Source organism: Microtus oregoni, unplaced genomic scaffold (assembly GCF_018167655.1).
Source record: "Microtus oregoni isolate MIOR12 unplaced genomic scaffold, Mior012 000034F_ref0000314, whole genome shotgun sequence".
NCBI lineage: Eukaryota > Metazoa > Chordata > Mammalia > Rodentia > Cricetidae > Microtus > Microtus oregoni.
Window position 1 is genome coordinate 11,862,697 of NW_024543093.1, and position 19,966 is coordinate 11,882,662.

The 19,966-nt window shown below is 45.2% G+C and overlaps 1 protein-coding gene across 14 annotated transcripts in view; it reads left to right on the forward strand.

The window, feature by feature from the left end:
* Positions 1-19,966, forward strand: part of Myt1l (myelin transcription factor 1 like) — a 401,242-nt gene that overhangs the window by 354,470 nt on the left and 26,806 nt on the right. For 13 of the 14 annotated variants that reach the window (XM_041630189.1, XM_041630196.1, XM_041630198.1 and 10 more), the window contains 3 exons: positions 8,806-8,868; positions 16,351-16,434; positions 18,080-18,301. In XM_041630189.1, the coding sequence (XP_041486123.1) occupies positions 8,806-8,868; positions 16,351-16,434; positions 18,080-18,301 (369 nt within the window). The remainder of the gene's footprint in view (positions 1-8,805; positions 8,869-16,350; positions 16,435-18,079; positions 18,302-19,966) is intronic. The other variant, XM_041630195.1, reaches the window with a different exon arrangement.

Below are 19,966 nucleotides of genomic sequence, written 5' to 3' on the forward strand. Positions count from 1 at the left end.
TTGAGGAAACAAATTGTCTTAAGACCAGGGAGAGAGGTAGGTTTTGTGATAGAAGGATGGACATTTTTTCATGCTAAGGTACTAAAAGGTAGAAACTAAACTGAAAAACAAGCTTTAAATGAAGACAGGAAGAAGAAAGCAGAGAGACGGGATCTAGGCAGAAGACATCAGCTGGCCCAGAGTCCAGGACAGTAGGAAAACAGTTAACTCCCTGGGGTTTTATGTGAGGCCAACAAAGGGACTTGGGAAGATAAAGGATCCTGGTTGGATGTGGTGATGCATGGCTATCCCCAGCACTCAGAGGCTGAACCAGGAGGATCTGGAGTTTGAGGCTAGTTCCAGCAAGACAGCAAGACCCTGTGTAAAATTCTCAAATAAATAAATACATGACCCACAAGCATAGAAAATTCATCAAACAAAAGTCATATTAAATATTAGAAGTGACAATTTAGTTCCAAAGGAAAGCCAGGTATACCACCCAACAGGTGACTCGGTCGTCCCTCTGCTATCCCAGAGAACCTGCCTGTTTTCCAAGGGCAGGGGCCAGAAGTCTTCAGAAACTAGCTTGAGTTTAGGTGACTCAAGCTCTCTCTGCCTTTAGCTGAAGGGGGTGTCGTTAAGTCGTCTATGGCCAGGGAAGTAGAGCTAACTCCCAGTGCCTCCATTTGTTCTGATTGCTTGAGCAGTGGCCAGCCATGCGGCGTTTCCTCATTCATCCGTCCCAGAGTCTGGGTGGGAGCCAGTGAGGTAGGTTTCTCCTACACACTGAGCCTTAGTGTCCTTGGGAAATGTACCTGAAATGTTCTCCACCCTGAACTTGATGTGTGAACAAGTGCAAGCTGCTGGTAGTGGGTGAGGTGGAGGACACTACGGATGAGCTAGGCCATCGTCTGTTATCTGCCTGGAATTAGGCCCAGTTTTCCATGATTGGGAACCTGAGTGCTGTCATGTGAACCTCTGGCCATGGATCTCCACCCCTCCCTCCCTGCCCCTTTTTAATGCACCTTGACTGAAAGATACTATGGATATTTGACAACTCTGCTTGAGGATAATTGGATGTGTTCACTAGTGCCTGCTCCTTCCGCAAGAACACTTTGGACTATGCAGTTAGTGTGGAGTAGAGTAGATGCAGTTATGTTTACAAACTTCCACCCTGCAAAAGCCTGCATAAAACCTTTAACTGCGGCACTTAGGGTCCATGTAATCAGCAGAAGGTGAGTATCTCTTGAGCCCAGTCACACCTTCCGGCACTGGATGAAATTCCCTTGCATGTTAGATGTGGAGCCCCAGCACCCACCGTGAGCACAGCTGTGTGGTATGTTCTTTGCTCACCTTAGAGGGTGAGAAGTTAGGAATGGTGGTTTCTGTTGCCTTGAGCCCGTTGCACTAGTCACCTTTTGTATTTTTTTTTTTTTTTGCATGGGTTCTGACTGCGGCTGCCCCGCCTCTTGTTTAGCTGGTCCCCTGCTGCTGGACGTGCATGTGCTCTGGCAGCAGTTTCCCATGGACACATCCCGTTAAGTGAATGGGACGTCAGGATGTGCTAGGTACGTTCTGCCGCCCTGACAGGAGCCCACTGCTGATGTTCCTGGGACACCCTCCAGCCGTGCAGTAGGTCACAGTGTTGGCACCCAGTGGTCCGAGTTAGGTGCCTTCCCACAGACTCCAAGGGCAGCATGATCCACACAGTTGACTTTCCAGTTAAGACTTGTAGCTGCATGATTGATACACGAGAACAGAGCTGCATGCAGCATGCCAGTCCAGCTGCCACACAGCCTGGGTGCTGCCCTTGAGCCAAGCCTGAGCTCCAGTGGCCCACAGAAATGAATCAGCCATGACCAGGCTGCAGGGCAATTCTGAGATGGGTCCCCTATCCCTAACACCAGGGGCACTGTGGTGCCAACAGATTTGAGTCCATGGCTGAAGGCTGGATTGACTCAGTGCATGTCTGAGGTTACCACCATGCGGATAACAAGCTTGTGGTCTCCCAGTCAGCATTAGACTGACTTCAAGAATTTCCTGTTCCCGGTGGTTGTACCATAAGCCTGGGATCCAAATGCGCTTTACAGAACGTTTTATATTCTGACTAGGACTCTTAGTTGTGCACTGCTTAGCTCTGGCTGGGTCAGTGATGGACATATACATTTGTTTTTGTGTATTACCTATCTTAGCAAATCTAACCCAATGTCTGCTAATATTTTGGAATGTGCAGGTTTTCTCAGTATACCTGCATCCTGAGTATCACACTATGGGAAATGCTTTCTGCCTCTGGGGTCTCACGACAGCATGGGAGCTCCTCTGCATAGATTTAGAGAGGTGCTGATCCATGCCCAGGGCCTGCATTTGTTGGCACTTGGTGATCTAAGCATTTCCAAATAGCAATCTCATCCCCTCCCCTGCCCCAAACCTCCCAAGGAAACCTTGGAGAAAGCAAAGCAGGGCAGTGGGGGACAGGGTTGAACAGGACTTCTGGGAGAGAAATGGGTTCCTGGAGGAGAAAGGGGCTCCACCTAGGGAGGAGACATTAAGAGTTGGCCCACGCAACCCTGGTCCCAGATCTCCTGAGCTATGGTAGAGTTAGGCAGCAATACAAATCTGCACAGCTGGGCTGGAACTTCAAATAAAGAGAAAGTTATCAAATACCTTACAAATTGAAAAGCTCCTGAAAGATTCTGTCTTCCTTTGAAGTTGAGGTAATGTGTTTAAGAAATGTCAGGCACCATGTATATTCCTGATAAATCACCAGCTCTGTATTTGTGGGGAATGTGTAAGTTTGTAACCTAAGAGTAAGCAAATGACATTTGTCCATTTAAAACTGTCTTTATTATTTTTTCTTTACATTCCTTCATTATTTCTATTTACATGCTAGAAAAGCTGAAAAGGAATATGCTTTTATAGCCACATTTATCTAGAAAGAAAGTGTTCTGAACTGGAATTTCTGCATAGCTGGGCAAAAGAGTGTAGCCAGAACCATTGCACTTCAGAACTGTAGTTAGCATCCAGAGATGGGGCTTTACTTTTACATTTTTATTTATTTTAAAATTGAAGGCACTAGGAAAGAGGTTTTTCTCTTCATGTTTTCTGTTTGACTTAAATAGAGCTTCTGTGAAATAGAGACAAAAGAGGCAGTGTCAAGGGAATCTCTTGACATTCTTCAGACACTGAAGTCCCCCTGTCCCACATTGTGTGCTATCATCCCAAGCATTTGGTGTTCTCTGCAGTTTGACACCAGACTCAGAATTTAAACGTTTCTAAAAGTCAGCCCTCTGGGCCAGTTCAGCCTGAAGTGGTCAGCCCCAAGGACAGTGAGTCCAGATAGGGTCACTAGGTTGGCAGTCCTGGGCACCTTTGTTAGAAGATTTCTTAAGTGAGCAGTTGTCTCTATGGTGAGGACTCAGGAATTCTTGCACGTACTTCCCTGAATGGATTTGGGGGACCCACTGAATGTTTAGGGGCTCTGTCTTACCCAGCAGAGGTGCTAGTTTCTGTGCTAGCCACACATTGTCCATACCATTCTGGGACCCTGCACTTGGGAGTATCTTGCAATATGGTCACATGGAGAAAGCTAGCCCTGCTTAACGTTAGCATATGTTATGCCCAACCAGAACATGTGGACTTATGTGACCCCTGCATAAGAGATGTGGGAGGATATCTAAGTTGGAGAGTTGCTAGCCTATATCACATGACCTTGGCATGAAATGGGGTCCCATTTAGCCCACAGTAATCAGAAAATATGTTACACTGTGCATACTCACTTAACCAGAGGATATATCCATCATAATGCCACACACTCCATTAACCAGAAGGCATGCTTATCATTGATGTCATACTCACTTAAACAGAGGGTGTATCTACCATGATGTCACATCCTCATTTAAACAGGGTGCACCTATCATGACACCACATATTCACTTGACCAGAGGACATGCCTGTCATAGTGTCAAGCTCCCTTTACCAGAAGGCATACTTACTTTACATCGTACTTTAAATTCCTTAACATAATTCTAAATATTGACTTAACACTCATAATATGTCTTTTTAAAAGAGTGTGGGGACAATACAGAGGAACCATCTTCAAGACACTTAGGAATAATTAGCCAAGAAGACAGCTGTAATGGGTGGATGTAACTGTCCCCACTCTTTCTCTCTCCAGGGCATCACAGGGGGGCTGTGTAATGGGGGTTGAGTCCTTGAGGACAAATTCAAGTCAGAATTAAGACGTGGTTATTGTCTGCCTTTTTGGCAAGTGCTAATGCAGAGTTCTCTGACCTTAAAATTATCTACTTCAGTACACTGATATCCAGTTCCCCTATGTTAGAGGATATGTCTGATGTTCTCTGGGTAGCTGGTAGCTGTGGCCAGTGGCTATTCTTAAAGAGGTTCTGTGTTTACTTGGTGGTAAAGAAATGGAAAAGCAGGAGGCAGAAGAACCAGGGGTTCAGATTCCAGTAAGCAGCAGACAATTTCCCTTACAGAAAAGAACCAACCCCTGGGGTCAGAATGGACAGTCTAGGAGAACCTTTGGATTCATATTTCAAGTATTTTGTCTGAATCTGCATGCCTCTCCAATTAAGCACTATTTAAGACTTTTTTAAAATTATTTTTGTGTCAGTGTTCATCAGTGTCTAATAAGACTAGCTTCTAAGCTAGAGAGCAATATGCACCACCAAAAATTATTTTCTCTTAATATCGCAAGCACAAAACCAAGTTATAGCAAGATGATCAGGATGTCTCTGCCTCACAGTCTGAGAAGCAGCTAGTATAGAATGAGATTACTTATTCATCACTTCCTTTCTCTGAGTGTTTTTACCCATAGTCTCATAGTAATAGAAAAGGAAAAATACACTGATAAAGCCAAGCATTTCGTTTAACAAACTTCACATCCTTAACCATAAAAGCCTTAAATATCCCGAGAGCTACTGTCCACAGCAGCTATTAGGAAAGGAAGAAGGGTCATCGAGCAGTGTCCTTTTTAAACCTCCTTTGGCCTGCTAGAAGCACTTCAGTGCTGACAGCCAAGCCATTGCCTCCCCCAAGGGAACTGAGGGCCGTTTCCATGGAAACCCAGCCCATCTCTTCTGTGATTTCAAAACCCAAGCTGTGCGCACAGGCTGCTTCTGATTGTCCCACGTGGGCTCCCTTCCTGGGAAGATGTGCTCCTAGAGGGACTGCTGCCAGCATTATAGGGAAAAGTGGATTCCACACACCTCCTACCACCAAGGCCCCAAGCAGACAAGCACGCGAGCAGGTTCTTTTTTTAGAGGGATCATCATTCCCTCACGCAAGGCTGCAGAAAACTGTGGTTTGGAATATTGAGATTTCTTAGGGCTGGGAAATTTGTATGTAAATCTCTGAGTTTAAGAAAGCTTTAGAGTCTTGAACAGTCAGATAGCAATGAAAGCCTAGAACCACTTCAGGGGAAAGCAGGTGAAGCCACATAAATTGCCTTTATCTGTGCAATGGTGCCACCTACAGGTAGAGAATGGCACTTCAGCAATTCTGAGCTCAAACAGGGCAGGGACAAGAGCAGAGCCCTGCCCTAGTCCTCTGCTCTTCACAGAGAGGGGCCTTCCTTCTAGCCCCACACCTACCCTGGAGATAAGAATATCTTATCTACAGAAGGGTGCCACAGCAGCCCCACAGCCTCTCGGCTAACAGCTGGCCTCACTTGGCCAGGTTCCAGAAATAAACAAAAACAGAAACAACCTTCCTTTCTCATGGTGTTTTCTCTGCAAAACAATGAAAGCCCTGAAAGTGAGAAAGTTTTTTGTTGTTGTTTTTGGGTTTGTTTTGTTTTGGAGGAGTAGTAAGAGTGCATTTTGAACCTTTTTCTTAACCACGTGATAAATTAGACCTTTATGAAGGACAGCCTAAGCCACAGAAGTTGATGCAAAGGTTTCTGTGGGTGGAGGCAGTAAGATCTGATGATTGTAACAGCTCACTTTCATTTTGAGTAGAGTAAGGCAACATCTCCTCCCACAAAAAGACAGGTGAAGAATGTACTCATACTAAATAAGTAATCTCTAAATTAACTTCTGTAGCACGATTAATAAAAACCCAGAGACAGAAATTGGGGTTCATCCTGAAGGTCAGAAAAGCAAAACAGCCAGCCACTGGCTCTTAAATCTACTTCAGTCTGAGATGGCTATCCTGCCTCCTAGAATCTCAGAATGAGACTGACTCAGAGCTGTCTCCTCCCATTTTATGTTCCTCTCTAGGGCTGGGATTAAAGGCATGCACTATCACCCAGTTTCTATGACAACCTAGTGTGGCTACTGGGATTAAAGATGTGTGTCACCACTGCCTGGTCTGTAAGGCTGGCCAGTGGGGCTGTTTTACTCTCTGAACTTCAGGCGAGCTTTATTTATTAAAATACAAATGAAATGTTACTACAAACTTCCCCTAGGTTTTAAATTGGGAAGAGCTTGAAAATCTCCCTACAGTAGAAAATACTGGTGGGTAAGAAACAGAAAGTCTCTTCACACACCTCCAGACAGAACTGTTACGATGTTTACTATCTCTCAGGATGTTTTCACTGCTCTAAGATGGTCTCTCAGGTGAGTTCCTTGCACTGGGAAAACCAACCACTTAACAAGGCCACTGAGCCACTACTTAGGAAATACCTTCTTAGCCATGAAATGGCAGGTAGTGGAGACCAACACAGTCACTCTGTTCAAACCCTAGTCTCCAATCAGTGCTGGCACTGCTATTGACAAGCAGGACTCAGTAAAACAAGCTCAGTCCCATTCTGTAGCCAGTGCCTATCTCAGAGCCCCATTTCCTGTATGGACCCGAGCACTCTACAGACACTTCTCCTGCCCTGCCACTCGGTTGGCTCTGTTCCTCCCTTAATACGGGCCATAAATTAAATTCTGTCCTTACATGTGGTATGGAAGATCCTGACTTCTCTACTCTGAGATCTACATACACATTCCCTTTCATAGCACCAGGGGACATTAGAAAATTTCTAAACCCTGAAAATTGTTTATGCATCCAAGTGTGGCAATCTGCCATTTACACATTTGAAACTTGTCCAGTTCCTATGTGCCCACCTGCTCCTTGGCACTGCCATCCAGTCTAGAGAAGACACATCTGTGGTGACTAGTGTGCCAGCCTCACTGTACCAGGCTTGTGGACTAGCCTCATTCTGTGCACAGGTAGCCTGCTGGTCTCACTTCCATACTTGGCTAACATGCTGGCCCCCACTCAGCACTGCTAAGCAGAGGGAAACCACAGAACACATCTGCTGACTCTGCACATGTGTGCCTTTGTTCTTGACCTGGCTTCAGGCTCTCACTGGGTAGGGATGAACACACAGAGCATGGTCTGCTTTTCATTAACAGAGGGTAATTTGTTCACTGGATCACTGAATCTATGATTTAATGGAAAGGGTGTCTTTTCTTAACTTCTGCCCATTAATTTTACCTTCATGGTGGTAGAAAGGCAATGGCATTGCTCTAAGAAGCGTGGTTTTGCATTACTATCTGCTTGTTCTTAGCATGTGTATTTAAGAAGTTTTATGAAAGACTGAGAGATAGCTCCATGTTAAAAGTGCTTGCTTTGCAGGCATTAAAACCTTAGCACTATCCCTAGAACCCACTCTAAATAAAATAAAAAATTAAAGCTAGACAGATGACACATGCTTATATTCCCATCACTGGGAGGTAGAGGCTGCTGTACCCCTAGGGCTTTTATCCAGCCTAGTCTACTTGGTATGTTCAGAGACAGTCAGAGACTTTATCTCTAAATAGATGATTGGCAGATAGGTAGGTAGATGATAGATAGATAGATAGATAGATAGATAGATAGATGATAGATAGATGATAGATAGATAGATAGATAGATAGATAGATAGATGATAGATAGATAGATAGGCAGGCAGTGCCTGAGGAGTGTGTCTGATGATGTTCGCTGGCCTCCACATCTGCATACCCCAATCTATGCACACACAGAAACATACACACACACACAGAGAGAGAGAAAGAGAGAGACAGAGACAGAGACATGCACACACAAGTTACTTGGAGAGAAACAACAATTATAAAACCCCCTAATAATGCAAACTGGCCTTAAGGTGCCAAATGAATTAGTTTCTGTCATTTAAACAGACTTGGCAGAGGAGCGTATGGCTAATATGAGATCCCTGCCAGGGCATGCAGATGTGCCTCCTACTTTGTACCCCAAAATGGAAAAGTAATAGGTCTAAGGTAGAGAAGACCTCCGGAAGGTGCCGTGACTAAAGAACTGTGGGTCTGTCCTTCCCCCAACCAGCACAGGTACCAGCTGTCACCTTTCCTGGGCTCTAGGATCCCCCAGTTGGGACAGAATTGTGAGGAAGTGACTGGGATCCCTGTTCAAGGTTGGCTCAGAATAGGCCATGCTCTTAGTCATGGCACGTATCTTTCCATGTTTGTATCTTGTCATGTGTAGATTGTTGTTACAGAAAGCCCTGAAGTAACTAGCTATGGCTAAGTTCAAAGAAACATTAAGGAGAGAGAAAGGCCATCTGGAGGGTCACAACCCTAGTGACAGAGGATGCCAGGTTCTTCAGAGACTGAGGATTCCTAAGTGGTCACAAAAACCAGCTGTCCTTTGCGCATGTCCATGTGCTGGGAAACAAGGAGGCAGAGGTGGATCTGTAGGTGGTAATGGCCGTGAATGAGCAAGGGAGCTCCCACGTCAGCTTAGTCTCTCTTAGTAGCAAGGGTGCACAGTACAGAGTTTGTCTTTTGGATAAATAAAGTCAACTACCCAGGGGGTTGATTTCCTTCAAGTAAATTACCCCATTTGCATTTGTACTTGTAGGTGCCCCACCCCTGGCTGTGACGGTTCTGGACACATCACTGGCAATTATGCTTCTCATCGAAGGTATGTAGACTCATCAGAACTACCCTCCTCCCCAGAGCAGAAGCTCCATCGTGACAGGGATGTTGCACTCCTGGCTGAGGTGCAGGCTGGATATGGTACTACTCAGCAAAGGAGATCTAGACTTGGAGTCATAGGACTATCATCTTGGGGGCTGCTAGGATGGATGCTCATTCCTCCTGGGTCTGTATACCACCCTAGAGCAGCAAGAGGCCACTAAAACATTTCCAGTCTGCCATTCTCAACAAAGTAAAAAAACCTCATCTCCAAATATGTTATAAGATTGTTATATGTAGGCAAATATTCTCAGATACACAAACCCTGTTGGTCCCTTTAATGTTAGGATTTGAAGCATAAAGCTGAACAGTTGCTGTAAGCAGGGTTGATGGCCACAGAGAGGTTTAAGTTTCCATTCCCCGCAATGAGAACAGAGAAGCTACAGTATGACACGAAACCCCCAGCATGTGAGCTGACAAAAGGCGTCCATATTCGTCATCCCATCAGCATAGTGACTGCACACCACTCTATGACAGGTCCTCTGAGGGAAGAGAGTTAAAAGAAAATCTTGGCATATACCATCATAGAATAAAAGTAAGTGGAATACTTGATAAAGGTGGTGAGGCTCACTTTCCTCAAGGGGCCTTGTGACAAGTTCAGGAATCCTGCATCAGAGCCTCAAAGCCTAGCACCTGTAAGGAAAAATGGGGATCGACAGCTCAGGGGCAGGCTATCAGTAGATTGCAAACCATCCTCTGAACTAAGCATCCTGCCTGACCCCAGAGCATCACTGCTGAGAGCAGCCAGAGGATAAGATGACCAGGGAGCAGGCACCGAGGGCTTGGGATTTTTACTAAGGTAGCTTGGCAGGCTTCTTGTTCACGCTTTCCTCTGCAAGGACAGAGTGGGGATCCGAGGTTTAGATTCTCAGACTTTGGTCACAGAGGCTGATCTTGGTCAGCTTCCGAAAACACAGGAGTCCCGTGGTGACATCCCTATCTATCTCTGGAAACAGAACATGCACATACTGCCAAAGTGCAGAGAAGCACACCACTTCCACCAGACTTTTCAACTGCAACAGTGCTGGCATTTGTGAGTCGATAGTTCGGTGCTATGGGGTTTCCCTCAGACCGATGCAGAATGGTGCCATGGCCTCCATCCTCAGGTGCCAATCATGATGTCTCTGGACTTAGGCCCACCAAGGCAACAGAGAGCTGTTCCCCTGACATCACAAGATGTGTAAGACAGAGTAAGGTACTTCTGAAAGGGTCTCCAGAGTAGATGGTTGGTTTATAGTAAAGAGAATTCAAAAACACTCATTAAATATATAGTTAGGTATATTCTTTTCTAGTCTTTATATTAATTTATCTTAGAAAATAAATGACTCTAGAACATTCATCATTTTGTAAATCTGTGCAACTGAAAATGGAAAGTTCCTGGTTACCCCACATCCAGTGTTTTATTTTCTGCTTTAAAAAAAGTTGCCATTGTGTACCTCCCTTCAAACATAATGCAGTATAAACATGTTTACTCATTTGGCATTTGATTTAGAATTTTAGATATTAGTAAGATACAAATGTGTCATTAAGATGTAATTTAGAAGAAGGCATGATGGTTCACATCTGTAATCCCAGCACTTGAAAGCTGAGGCAGGAGGATCACCAAAAGTTCAAGGCCAGGCTAGACTGCACAGATTTTGTCTCAAAATAATGTGGGAGTAGTGTATGACCATGTATGTATTATAATATATATATATATGTCTGTGATGTATGTATATGTCTATTGTGTATATGTATTTGCATGCATATGTATGTATGTTGTGTATTTTTGTGTACATGTATGGTTTATGTGTACACTTGTGTTTGTATGTGGGTACATGACATGTATGTATGTATATGTGTTCAGGTCATGTATGTATGTTTTGTGTCTTTGTATTTATATGTGACAGTGTCCATGTTTCTAGGTGTGCATGACTGTGTGTTGTATGTGTGTATGTATTTGTATGTCAGGCTTATATTTAAGATATGATCTGTGCTGAAGTAAACTCTGCTTTATCAACAGAGTTGCAAAGCAAATTTGATTTTGAGGAGACAGCTTTGGGCAATTACTACATTGTGGCATTTTTAGCGAACAGAGAGTGGAGTGTACTGGAGTGTCATATAGTAAGCTCCTTTACACAGAGGTTGAAATAGAGTCAAGAATATTAAGCCAGAACATTACATTTGATTCACAGTTCTTCACTCTTTTTTTTTTTTTTTTTTTTTGATTTTTCGAGACAGGGTTTCTTCATAGCTTTTGGTTTCTGTCCTGGCACTAGCTCTTTCTAGACCAGGCTGGCCTCGAACTCACAGAGATCCGACTGCCTCTGCCTCCCCAGTGCTGGGATTAAAGGTGTGCTCCACCACGCTGATTCACAGTTCTTATGTAAATTTTCCACTAGGGAAAGACTGATGTCACAGCTAAATAAGCAAAGGTCTGGGTAAGTTGAGCAAAGACAGAACCAGGAGTTAGATGTGTGCTTTCTTCAGGCTCGTTGGTTCTTGGCCACAGGATACTTAGAAATCTCCCTTCTCTTTTATGTTCCTGAATCTCTTCCCAGAAACATAGGCCATAAGATACTTGCAGTACAGAAACCCTAAAGGAAAGTTTACCTAGACAGGGAAGCACTGCCGTCCAGCCCCAGATATGTGACAGTTCAGTTATTAATACTGAGCACCTCCATGCCACAGTAGGAAGGGATGCGACATTCAGCTCAGTTGTTAGTACAGAGCACCTCCATGCCACAGTAGGATGTGAGGTCTCAGAGCAAGGATTCCAAGCAGGCCAATGGTCAGAGTACTGTTGATAGTTTCTGGTACACATGGGTTTGTCCTTCCTGGTATACACATTGCCTATTGTGGGGTTACAGGTTGCCTCTGTTCTATAACTCAAAACCCTGCAGGAATACACAGCCATCTTTGTAATAGAAATGAACTGAAGTCTTGTCTTAGTCACTGTCCTATTGCTGTGAAGAGACAGCAGCTCTTACAGAAGAAAGCATTTGGTTGGAGCTTGCTTATCATGCCAGGCAGCCCGATGGCACACAGGCAGACATGGTGCTGGAGAAGTAGCTAAGAATTCTACATCTAGATCCATTGGCAGCAGGAAGAAAAACACTGGGCCTGGCTTAAGCCCTTGAAACCTCAAAGCTCACCGCACAGTGACAAACTCCTTTCAACAAGGCCAGACTTCCTAACCCCTCCAAATTAGTGCCTCTCCCTGATGACTAAGCATGCAAACCTATGAGCTTATGGGGGCTACCATTCTTTCTCAAATCACCACAGTATTCCATGCCTTCCCCTTGCTGTTCTCTACACACTGGAAACAGGGAACCCATTCCATTCTTTTTTGGCCTGAGGAAACTGAAGCTCTAAGAGATGAATTAGAGCTAAAATTAAAGCTATGGTGTCTAGCTCAAGTGTCACGTCTCCATGGACCTGGGAGCCCAGAATGGTACTGGAAGACCACGGGGAGATGCAGCCCACAGGGAAATGGTGTACCCAGAGACATGCTAGACAGGATGCAATTGGAACTCTCTTGGTTCAACTTTGAATGATGTTGCAGCTTCCAGTCACAATAACATATCTGAAACCCCCTAAATTCATCTTAACAAATACCTATGGACTGTGATGTTTCCTGAAACTTTCACCCATTACTTCCTCCTCCCACTGCCCTCTGATGGGCCTGGAAAGCTTTCACGGTCTACAGTCATCAGCTGACTTTGTCTTAGAGTTCTTTACCATTTCCTTGGCTTCTCAAAGATCTTCTGTGTGCTCTTCTGCTAGAATATTCATTGGAGCCTTCTTCATCTGCAGTTTTTTTTTAACACAATGGTGCAGTGGTTTCTGAATGCTCCAACCCCACAGAGGTTCCCTTTGTTCTCTGATTGAACCCTTCCATTTGCCTTTCAATAGGATCGTACAATAGCCAAGACATTCCCAAGACCCCTTGGCTCCTACTCTGTGTCTTACATTCTGTGCCTCCCATTTAAGTACCCCAGCATCTTAAGGAACAATTAATAACTTCCCAAAGCACAGGACATTGTTTACTGATCACTTCTTATGTATCAAGTATTGCACTGAGCTTCCTACAAATATGGCCTCAATTTCCTGTGAGATTATTTTTTTTTATCAAAGCTGAAATGAGGACTTGAGGCTGGAATGCAAACTTGCCATGCTGTCAACTCGGTGTTCTCCCAAGCCCTTTCCTGTTGTCCTGCTATGAGGTGAAAGACACAAGGCTCCAGCCTAAAGATTGGTGGCACCGTCTACCTTGTTTTATTGTGCTCCGAGAAGTCCAGATGGTGATCCAGAGGCCTAACCTGCAATTAGGAGAAGTATCCCAACGAACTGGATAAAGAGCAGGCTTGTTGGTATCCAGAAGCACAAAGAGAACCGCGTCTTTGAGGGTCATAGAATCCGAAGGTTGTAACCTTCACTAGGGAACTATGAAAACTGCATCGTGGAACTTCTGAGAGAAGTTGTTCACTTGGTACGGGGAAACCTCTCTTCTCATGTGAGCTGGCTAAGGCCCACCTCAGCCTGTCTAACCCTAAGAAGTCAAGTGTTACAACAGTGTTTAGAGTTCTCAACAAAAGTCTACAACAATTCAGTAAAAGACCAAACTTGACTGTTTTCAGTTCTAGGACCATGCAGTGCTCACTCCACAAAGCAGCAACTACTGTCATAAGTAGAACAAAAGAGGCTGTTGGTATACAGAGGAAATCAGAAACTGCAGCTCAAAACTGCCTTCCTAGTAAGACAGGAGACAGAACAGTAGACAAACCACTGACACCAACTTCAATCCAGAGGCTTCTGTTTTTTTTTTTTTTTTTTTTTTTTTTTTTAGAGATAGATTTGGGCAGAGAAGATTGTTGCTATGCCAGGTAAAGTTGCCCTGCATAAGAAATTGGCTGTCATCTGTCTAACCCTGGTTTAAAGTCAGGCAAACAGCTGAAGTTTGGCTCAGAGATAGGAACATTAGTGTGGCATGTTAGGGTCTACCACCAGAACTTCTGTGATTGTCACATGTTTTTAAATATCTACTGTTCCAAGCAAAAATGAAAATATCTAATGAGCCCCTGAGTCACTGGCAGTGAACTGTGGGGAACAAAGTTTCTGCATAGAATTTATAGAATGATTTCACATTTCAGACCAAGGTTCACAGAAACCTAGGATCCCACAGATATTTATTGAGTACATACTACATTCTAGAGGTCAAGCAACAATGATAACTAAGAAGGCTCTGCCCTCAAGGTACAACTAATCTATGGAGTAGAGAAAACAAAGGCCTGGGGGAGCCTTGAGCAGCTCCAGCAGGGCAGGGATTTGGATATGAGGTCTGGTTTTCAGGATGAGAGAAACTAGGAACAGTGGTGCACTGGCCATCTCCCCAACAGGAGCCTTTGAACATACATGCACACTTTATTTGGTACAGAGGAAACCCAAAAGTAGAGGAAGAAAAGCTACCAGATAGGTTGGGGGCTCATTCTGTTTAAACATATCATCTCTGAGGGTCTATAAAAGCAGGTGTAGAAGAAGGAAGACCTTCTTTGGCCAGGCAGAAGAAGTCTGAGGTAGTCAGTGGAAATTAAAAAGAAAACAGTACTTACGAGGGGAAAGATGGGTCGAAAGGTAGATATGAGGAGTGGTCCATAGAACCTTAGAGTTCTCACAAAGGTTAAACACCTGCAATTTTGTCTGTCATTCATCCAGAAAGAGAAGGTAGCTGTTTTCTTGCAGATGTCAGTTTATGTCTTCAGGAAAGACTACAAATACTGTGGGGTCTCTATACCTTCCCTGGCCTCCTATTCTCCTGTCCTTATGGGGCATCTTGAAGAGCCTGGTCACATGATCCGAGACATGGCCAAGTACTAGTAACAGGACTGACACTTCAGAAGCCTGCCTGGTGCCATTCCTAGACTAGTCTATAGTAAAGTACCATGGAAATCTCTGGAGTCAAAGAATAATGATGGATCTCATGTCCTTGCTTATGGCGAAAATAGAGTATGGAGTCTGGGATTGTAGCTCAGTTGGTAGCGTGCTTGTTTAGCTTACATAGATAAGTTCTCAGCAACATATGAAACCATGGTGCATGCGACCTGAAATCTCAGGATCATAGTACTGACAAGGTGGAGGGAAGAGAATCATAAACTTGAGGTCATCATAGGCTATATAGTGAATTGAGGCCAGCCTGATTGTGTGTGTTGTGTGTATATCAAACAATACAAAAAGAGTAGAGTACTGTGTCTTTTGAAAGTCCTTGGCAGTGGCCTTGGGGGCTCTGGGGCTCAGCTGAGGATAGAAATCCATGTGCTTCCTTAGTCAGGAAGAATAACATGAGTATCAGACTTCCCAGTGCTGGAGTGCTGCCTGTGAGAATGAGACCCCATATCCCAGGGCTTCTAAGTGCTGACCATAATGGGGAGAGAAACTGAACTTCACAGTGTCGGGAGAGAAGCCCGCTTCCTGAGCCCATCCTTCCCATCATGTTCAGACTGATGCACACAGCAAATCCCTAACTATCTCTTGCTCTGTGCAAGGCCTTGAGCAGGAGTTAAAGGTGCAGATGAATACAAGGTAGCTCACCTATCCTTAGTCTCAGCCTTGTAGAGGACCCTTTGGAGGAGAGAGAGGTGAGCAAGGGCTTTTTAGTAGATATGACCTCCATGTGGAGGCCAAGCTCATGGAGAGTGGCAGACATGGTTACATGAGGTGAATGTTCAGGGGGCAAAGCCATCAGGGGACACTGAGCAGATGGCAGATGAATGCGTTGGGACAGCAAGGAAATGGACAGCCTTACAAGCTATGCATAGACCAAAGCCCGTGTCCAGCATGTCCCAGCAAGAAATGTCTACATACAGGGAGAGATGCTCAGAGGAGGCCTCTGGCATGAAGACTCCTTGAGAAAATCTCCAGTGCCTCTATATCCAGAACCTAGACAGTGAACAAACACATTCAGACGTTAGCATCACTTCTGTAGGTACACTTGGGTGGGATGGAATAGCTCCCCCCACAAATCTGGGCTGCAGGGTTCTTCACTTCATCAAGATGAGTCTGTCTGCTCTTCATGTTACCTCACCATCCCTTCCTCCCTCCCTGTCTCTCTCCCTCCTTCTCTCCCTTCCTCCTTCCATATCCATCCACAGAACCTTCTCCAGTCTCTTATCTAATTAGTTCTCGCTGTCCCCACTTCTCAAACTGGCCATTCACCATATCTGCAGTACCTAGTCCACTCAAGGCTCTTAAATTTCTTGAATAGGAACTGACAGAGTATAAAGGCATCGAGAAGGCATAGGGGTTATGTCTAAAATGCACTCCCTCCGGCCTCCAGATTTTTAATTCATTCCCCAAATCCCAGGTTGTGGAGAGAATTAGGTCACCATTGATTGAGGAAGTTTTCTTCCCAAGTCTCAGTATTTCATGTTTCTGAAACCTATCTCTCCTTCAGCCTCTCTGGGTGCCCACGAGCAAAGAAGAGTGGCATTCGGATAGCACAGAGCAAAGAGGACAAGGAGGACCAAGAGCCAATCAGGTATGGGGACCAGCAAGGCCCGCGCCCATTGAACATCCATGAGATGGGGCCAGTGGGTTCTAGGAGGCATTTACGGAGGTTTCACTAAGCAGCTAGGGCAAAGTACAACTGCTAACTGTCAACGAAGCTTCAGGTGTCCAGCCACAGTCTGTGTCACCAAGAGATGCTCCCTTCCCCCAGAATATCCTGGGTACTGCAGGCTTCTGAAAGACCGTGAAGGCTTAACATGCTACTGTTAGCAAATGTCCTTCCATCATGCTGATGGGATAACACCAGTACCAGTGCCTTTCCTGGGTGGGCTGGGGAGGCCAGCGGCTCTGAACCTTCCTCTGCGGGCCGAAGGACTGCTGGATCTGCTTGTATTTAATTTTTTATTTCTCCCTGCTTTCCCTCCCTCCAAGGGCCCCAAACCTCACAAGATAAACTTGGTGGGTCTGCATTAAATTTCAGTATCAGTACTGAAATAAGAGATAAGTTTTAACTCAAACAAAACTTGATGAAGACATAGGTTATTAAGATAAAGTAAAATGTATCAAAATAAACAAAAATACAGATTCTGTGGTATGTAAATTTTGCTATTCAAAAAGAAATGTAGGGTTAGAGATATAGCTTACTTGATAGAGCCCTTGCCTAGCATGTACGAGGCTCAAAACTCAGCACTGCATACGTGAGCATGGGTGGCACAGACCTATAAGATGAAGATAGGAGAATCTGCAAGGTCATCCTCACCTACATAGCTAGTTCATCAGGCCAGCCTGAACTATGTGAGACCTTGTTGAGAGGGAGGAAGGAGAGAAAGGAAAGGAAGAGGAAAAGAAAAGGAAGGAGAGGGAGAGGAACTGGAGGGAAGTAGGGAGGGAAAGAGAGAAATGGAAAATGAAAAGCAAATGCACAGCCACGTGGCCCTGAGCAGCAGAGGTTGTGAAGTCAGCCTCGGCTTTCTCTGAGGCACACTGGTACACTTTCTTGGCTGAGTCTGGGTTTCTCCCATAATGTGGCAAGCAATCAGCAGTCCAATCCCAGGTGGGGCCCTCCAGCTCCCTGCACCTTCTACTCGGGAGCCTCAGATGGCTCCTGAGGTATGCCATATCTCATATAGCTTTGTGTCCCCCAAGAGCATAAAGCACACACACAGCGTGTCCTAAGCCTTGAGAGTGAAGGTTGATGGAATTGCCATTGCATTAGCTTATGTTAATTCAGCTCCCACACTGACCCATTGGCTTTGTATTTTACCACCAGAATTCTGTCCAAAAGTGGCAATGTCTGCAGATACCTGCATCTCACCAGTGCTCCTTGTGTGAGTCACCATACCTCCCAAATCACAGGACATAATTGAGCTGCTTCTCTGTCCCTGGTGTCCATTTCTAAAAGGGGGAAATACCACATGTCCCCACTAGGTGGTATCTTTCTAGGTCATCCTCTTTGTCCTGATCCTCCTGCCTCTGCTTCCCAAGTCCTAAGATTACAGGCATGTGCCACCACATCTGGCTTTTCCTGTTCCCTTTCTCTTGTTCAGTAGAGCATGGGTGTGTGTCAGTTAGTAAGTAAGTTAGTTAGTTACCGTCACGTGGAGTGACTGTGTTACATAGTCCACCATGCCCATGATGATAAAGACAATGAAGTTTGCCTCCTGTCTGTTGTCCAGGTGCCCGGTCCCTGGCTGTGACGGTCAGGGCCACATCACTGGGAAGTATGCATCCCACCGCAGCGCCTCCGGGTGCCCCTTAGCGGCCAAGAGGCAGAAAGATGGGTACCTCAACGGCTCCCAATTTTCCTGGAAGTCAGTCAAGACTGAGGGCATGTCGTGCCCTACTCCTGGGTGTGATGGGTCAGGGCACGTCAGTGGCAGCTTCCTCACGCACCGCAGGTGAGTCCCTCCTCACTTGGTGGGTCCACTTTCAGCAGCAGTGGTGGATGCTGAAGTGGGCAGGCTTTGCCTTCTTCCTCAGCATTGATGCTGAGAAAACCAAGACCAAGAACATCCATCAAAATAACAAAACATGGAGATCTGGGGGGAAATGTGTAAAGCTTCAAATCTATCTCAGAAGCAGAAACCACTTCAACTCTGTCTACCTTCCAGGACCATGGCTTTTGGGCATTGTTTTTAAATCAGGACTCACAGTAAGAAGCAGACTTTGATCTTAAATGAACCCACAAACACACACACATAGATATCTATAGACTGCAAGATTTCCTGCTTGAAATTTCAAGCAGCCTATCTTGGGAAAAGAGGGTGGTGCTTGTCACAGTGGCCTCATAGCAGGTCCCTGTCCGATACATGAGAAACCTCCCAGGAAACTCAGCCAGTCCCATTCATTTCTATTAGCTTAATTTGAATGGAAAGATGATGAATATCTTGAAAGAGACCTGCTTTGGGGTGTGTCTTGGGCTCCTCGAGAAAGCAGTGGGTCTCAATGGCAGCCCGTCTCACAGGAAGACAGCAGGTCCCATTAGACAGGGTGCTTGAGTGTCAGAACCTACATTGCACAGTATCAATGCCTGCTAGCTGGGGAGGAGTCTCGGGGGTTCCCCTGCTGATGCTCCATGATGCTTCTTGCATACAAGTATGTTCATACACACACACACCTGGGTCTATATAAAACCACCTCAAATAATAAGCAGGCCAAAGGAGTAATTTTAGCTTAAGCATTTGTGATACAGAGCCGGAACGCTTTGAAGTATTTTTAGTTATTGAGAAAACTCCTGGGCTAGAGCAATGGCGCAGTGGATAAGAGCACTTGCTGTGTGGACATGACTGCAGACCTGACCTCAGATCACAGCATCCATACAGCAAGCGAGGCCTGCTCCTGTGTCTGTGCTAACCGTGCCACTGAGGGAATCACTGGGTCCTATTGGTTGCCGGCCTAACCAACCCCTACCCCCACCTGAGCTCCAGGTCCAGGGAGAGATCCTTCCTCAAAGTAACAAAATGGAGAGTGAGAGAGGAGGACACCCAATGTCCTCTGGCTCCCATGTGCTCACAGGCATGCGCACCCTTCATGTTAATTTACATATTAATGCACCATGCACACGCATACACAAAAAAAGAAGGAAGAAAAAATCCCTCTCAGGTAGAAATGTCTCTAATGACTTAGATATTTGTAAATGAAAAATGAGGGTCTTTCCCATGATACATCCTCCCAACTACCTTCCAAAGCTAGTGGTTCCTGTTTTCTCTCAGAAATTACTCTTTATACAATAATATGTATATACAAAGTACACCTACCACCAGCCTGGGAAGTTAGTCCTCCTGCTCATACAAACAGGGCCCTGTGTAGACACAAGAGGACCCATCTGTTCAAAACATGTCTAGAACCGGCAGGTAACGGCAGTATCTCTGATGGTACCCAGATGCCTCCTCCAAGCCTCTCCCACCAGGCACCACTCCCTGCCACACTTAGGTTCAAATATTGCAAAGAGACTGAAGATACTTCAGTCTTCAAACACCTGTGTGTATGTCTAGTATTGTGTCAGCAACATTGCAGGATCCAGCCTGCAGCAGAGGTATGTTTATAAGATTTGAATGGATAAT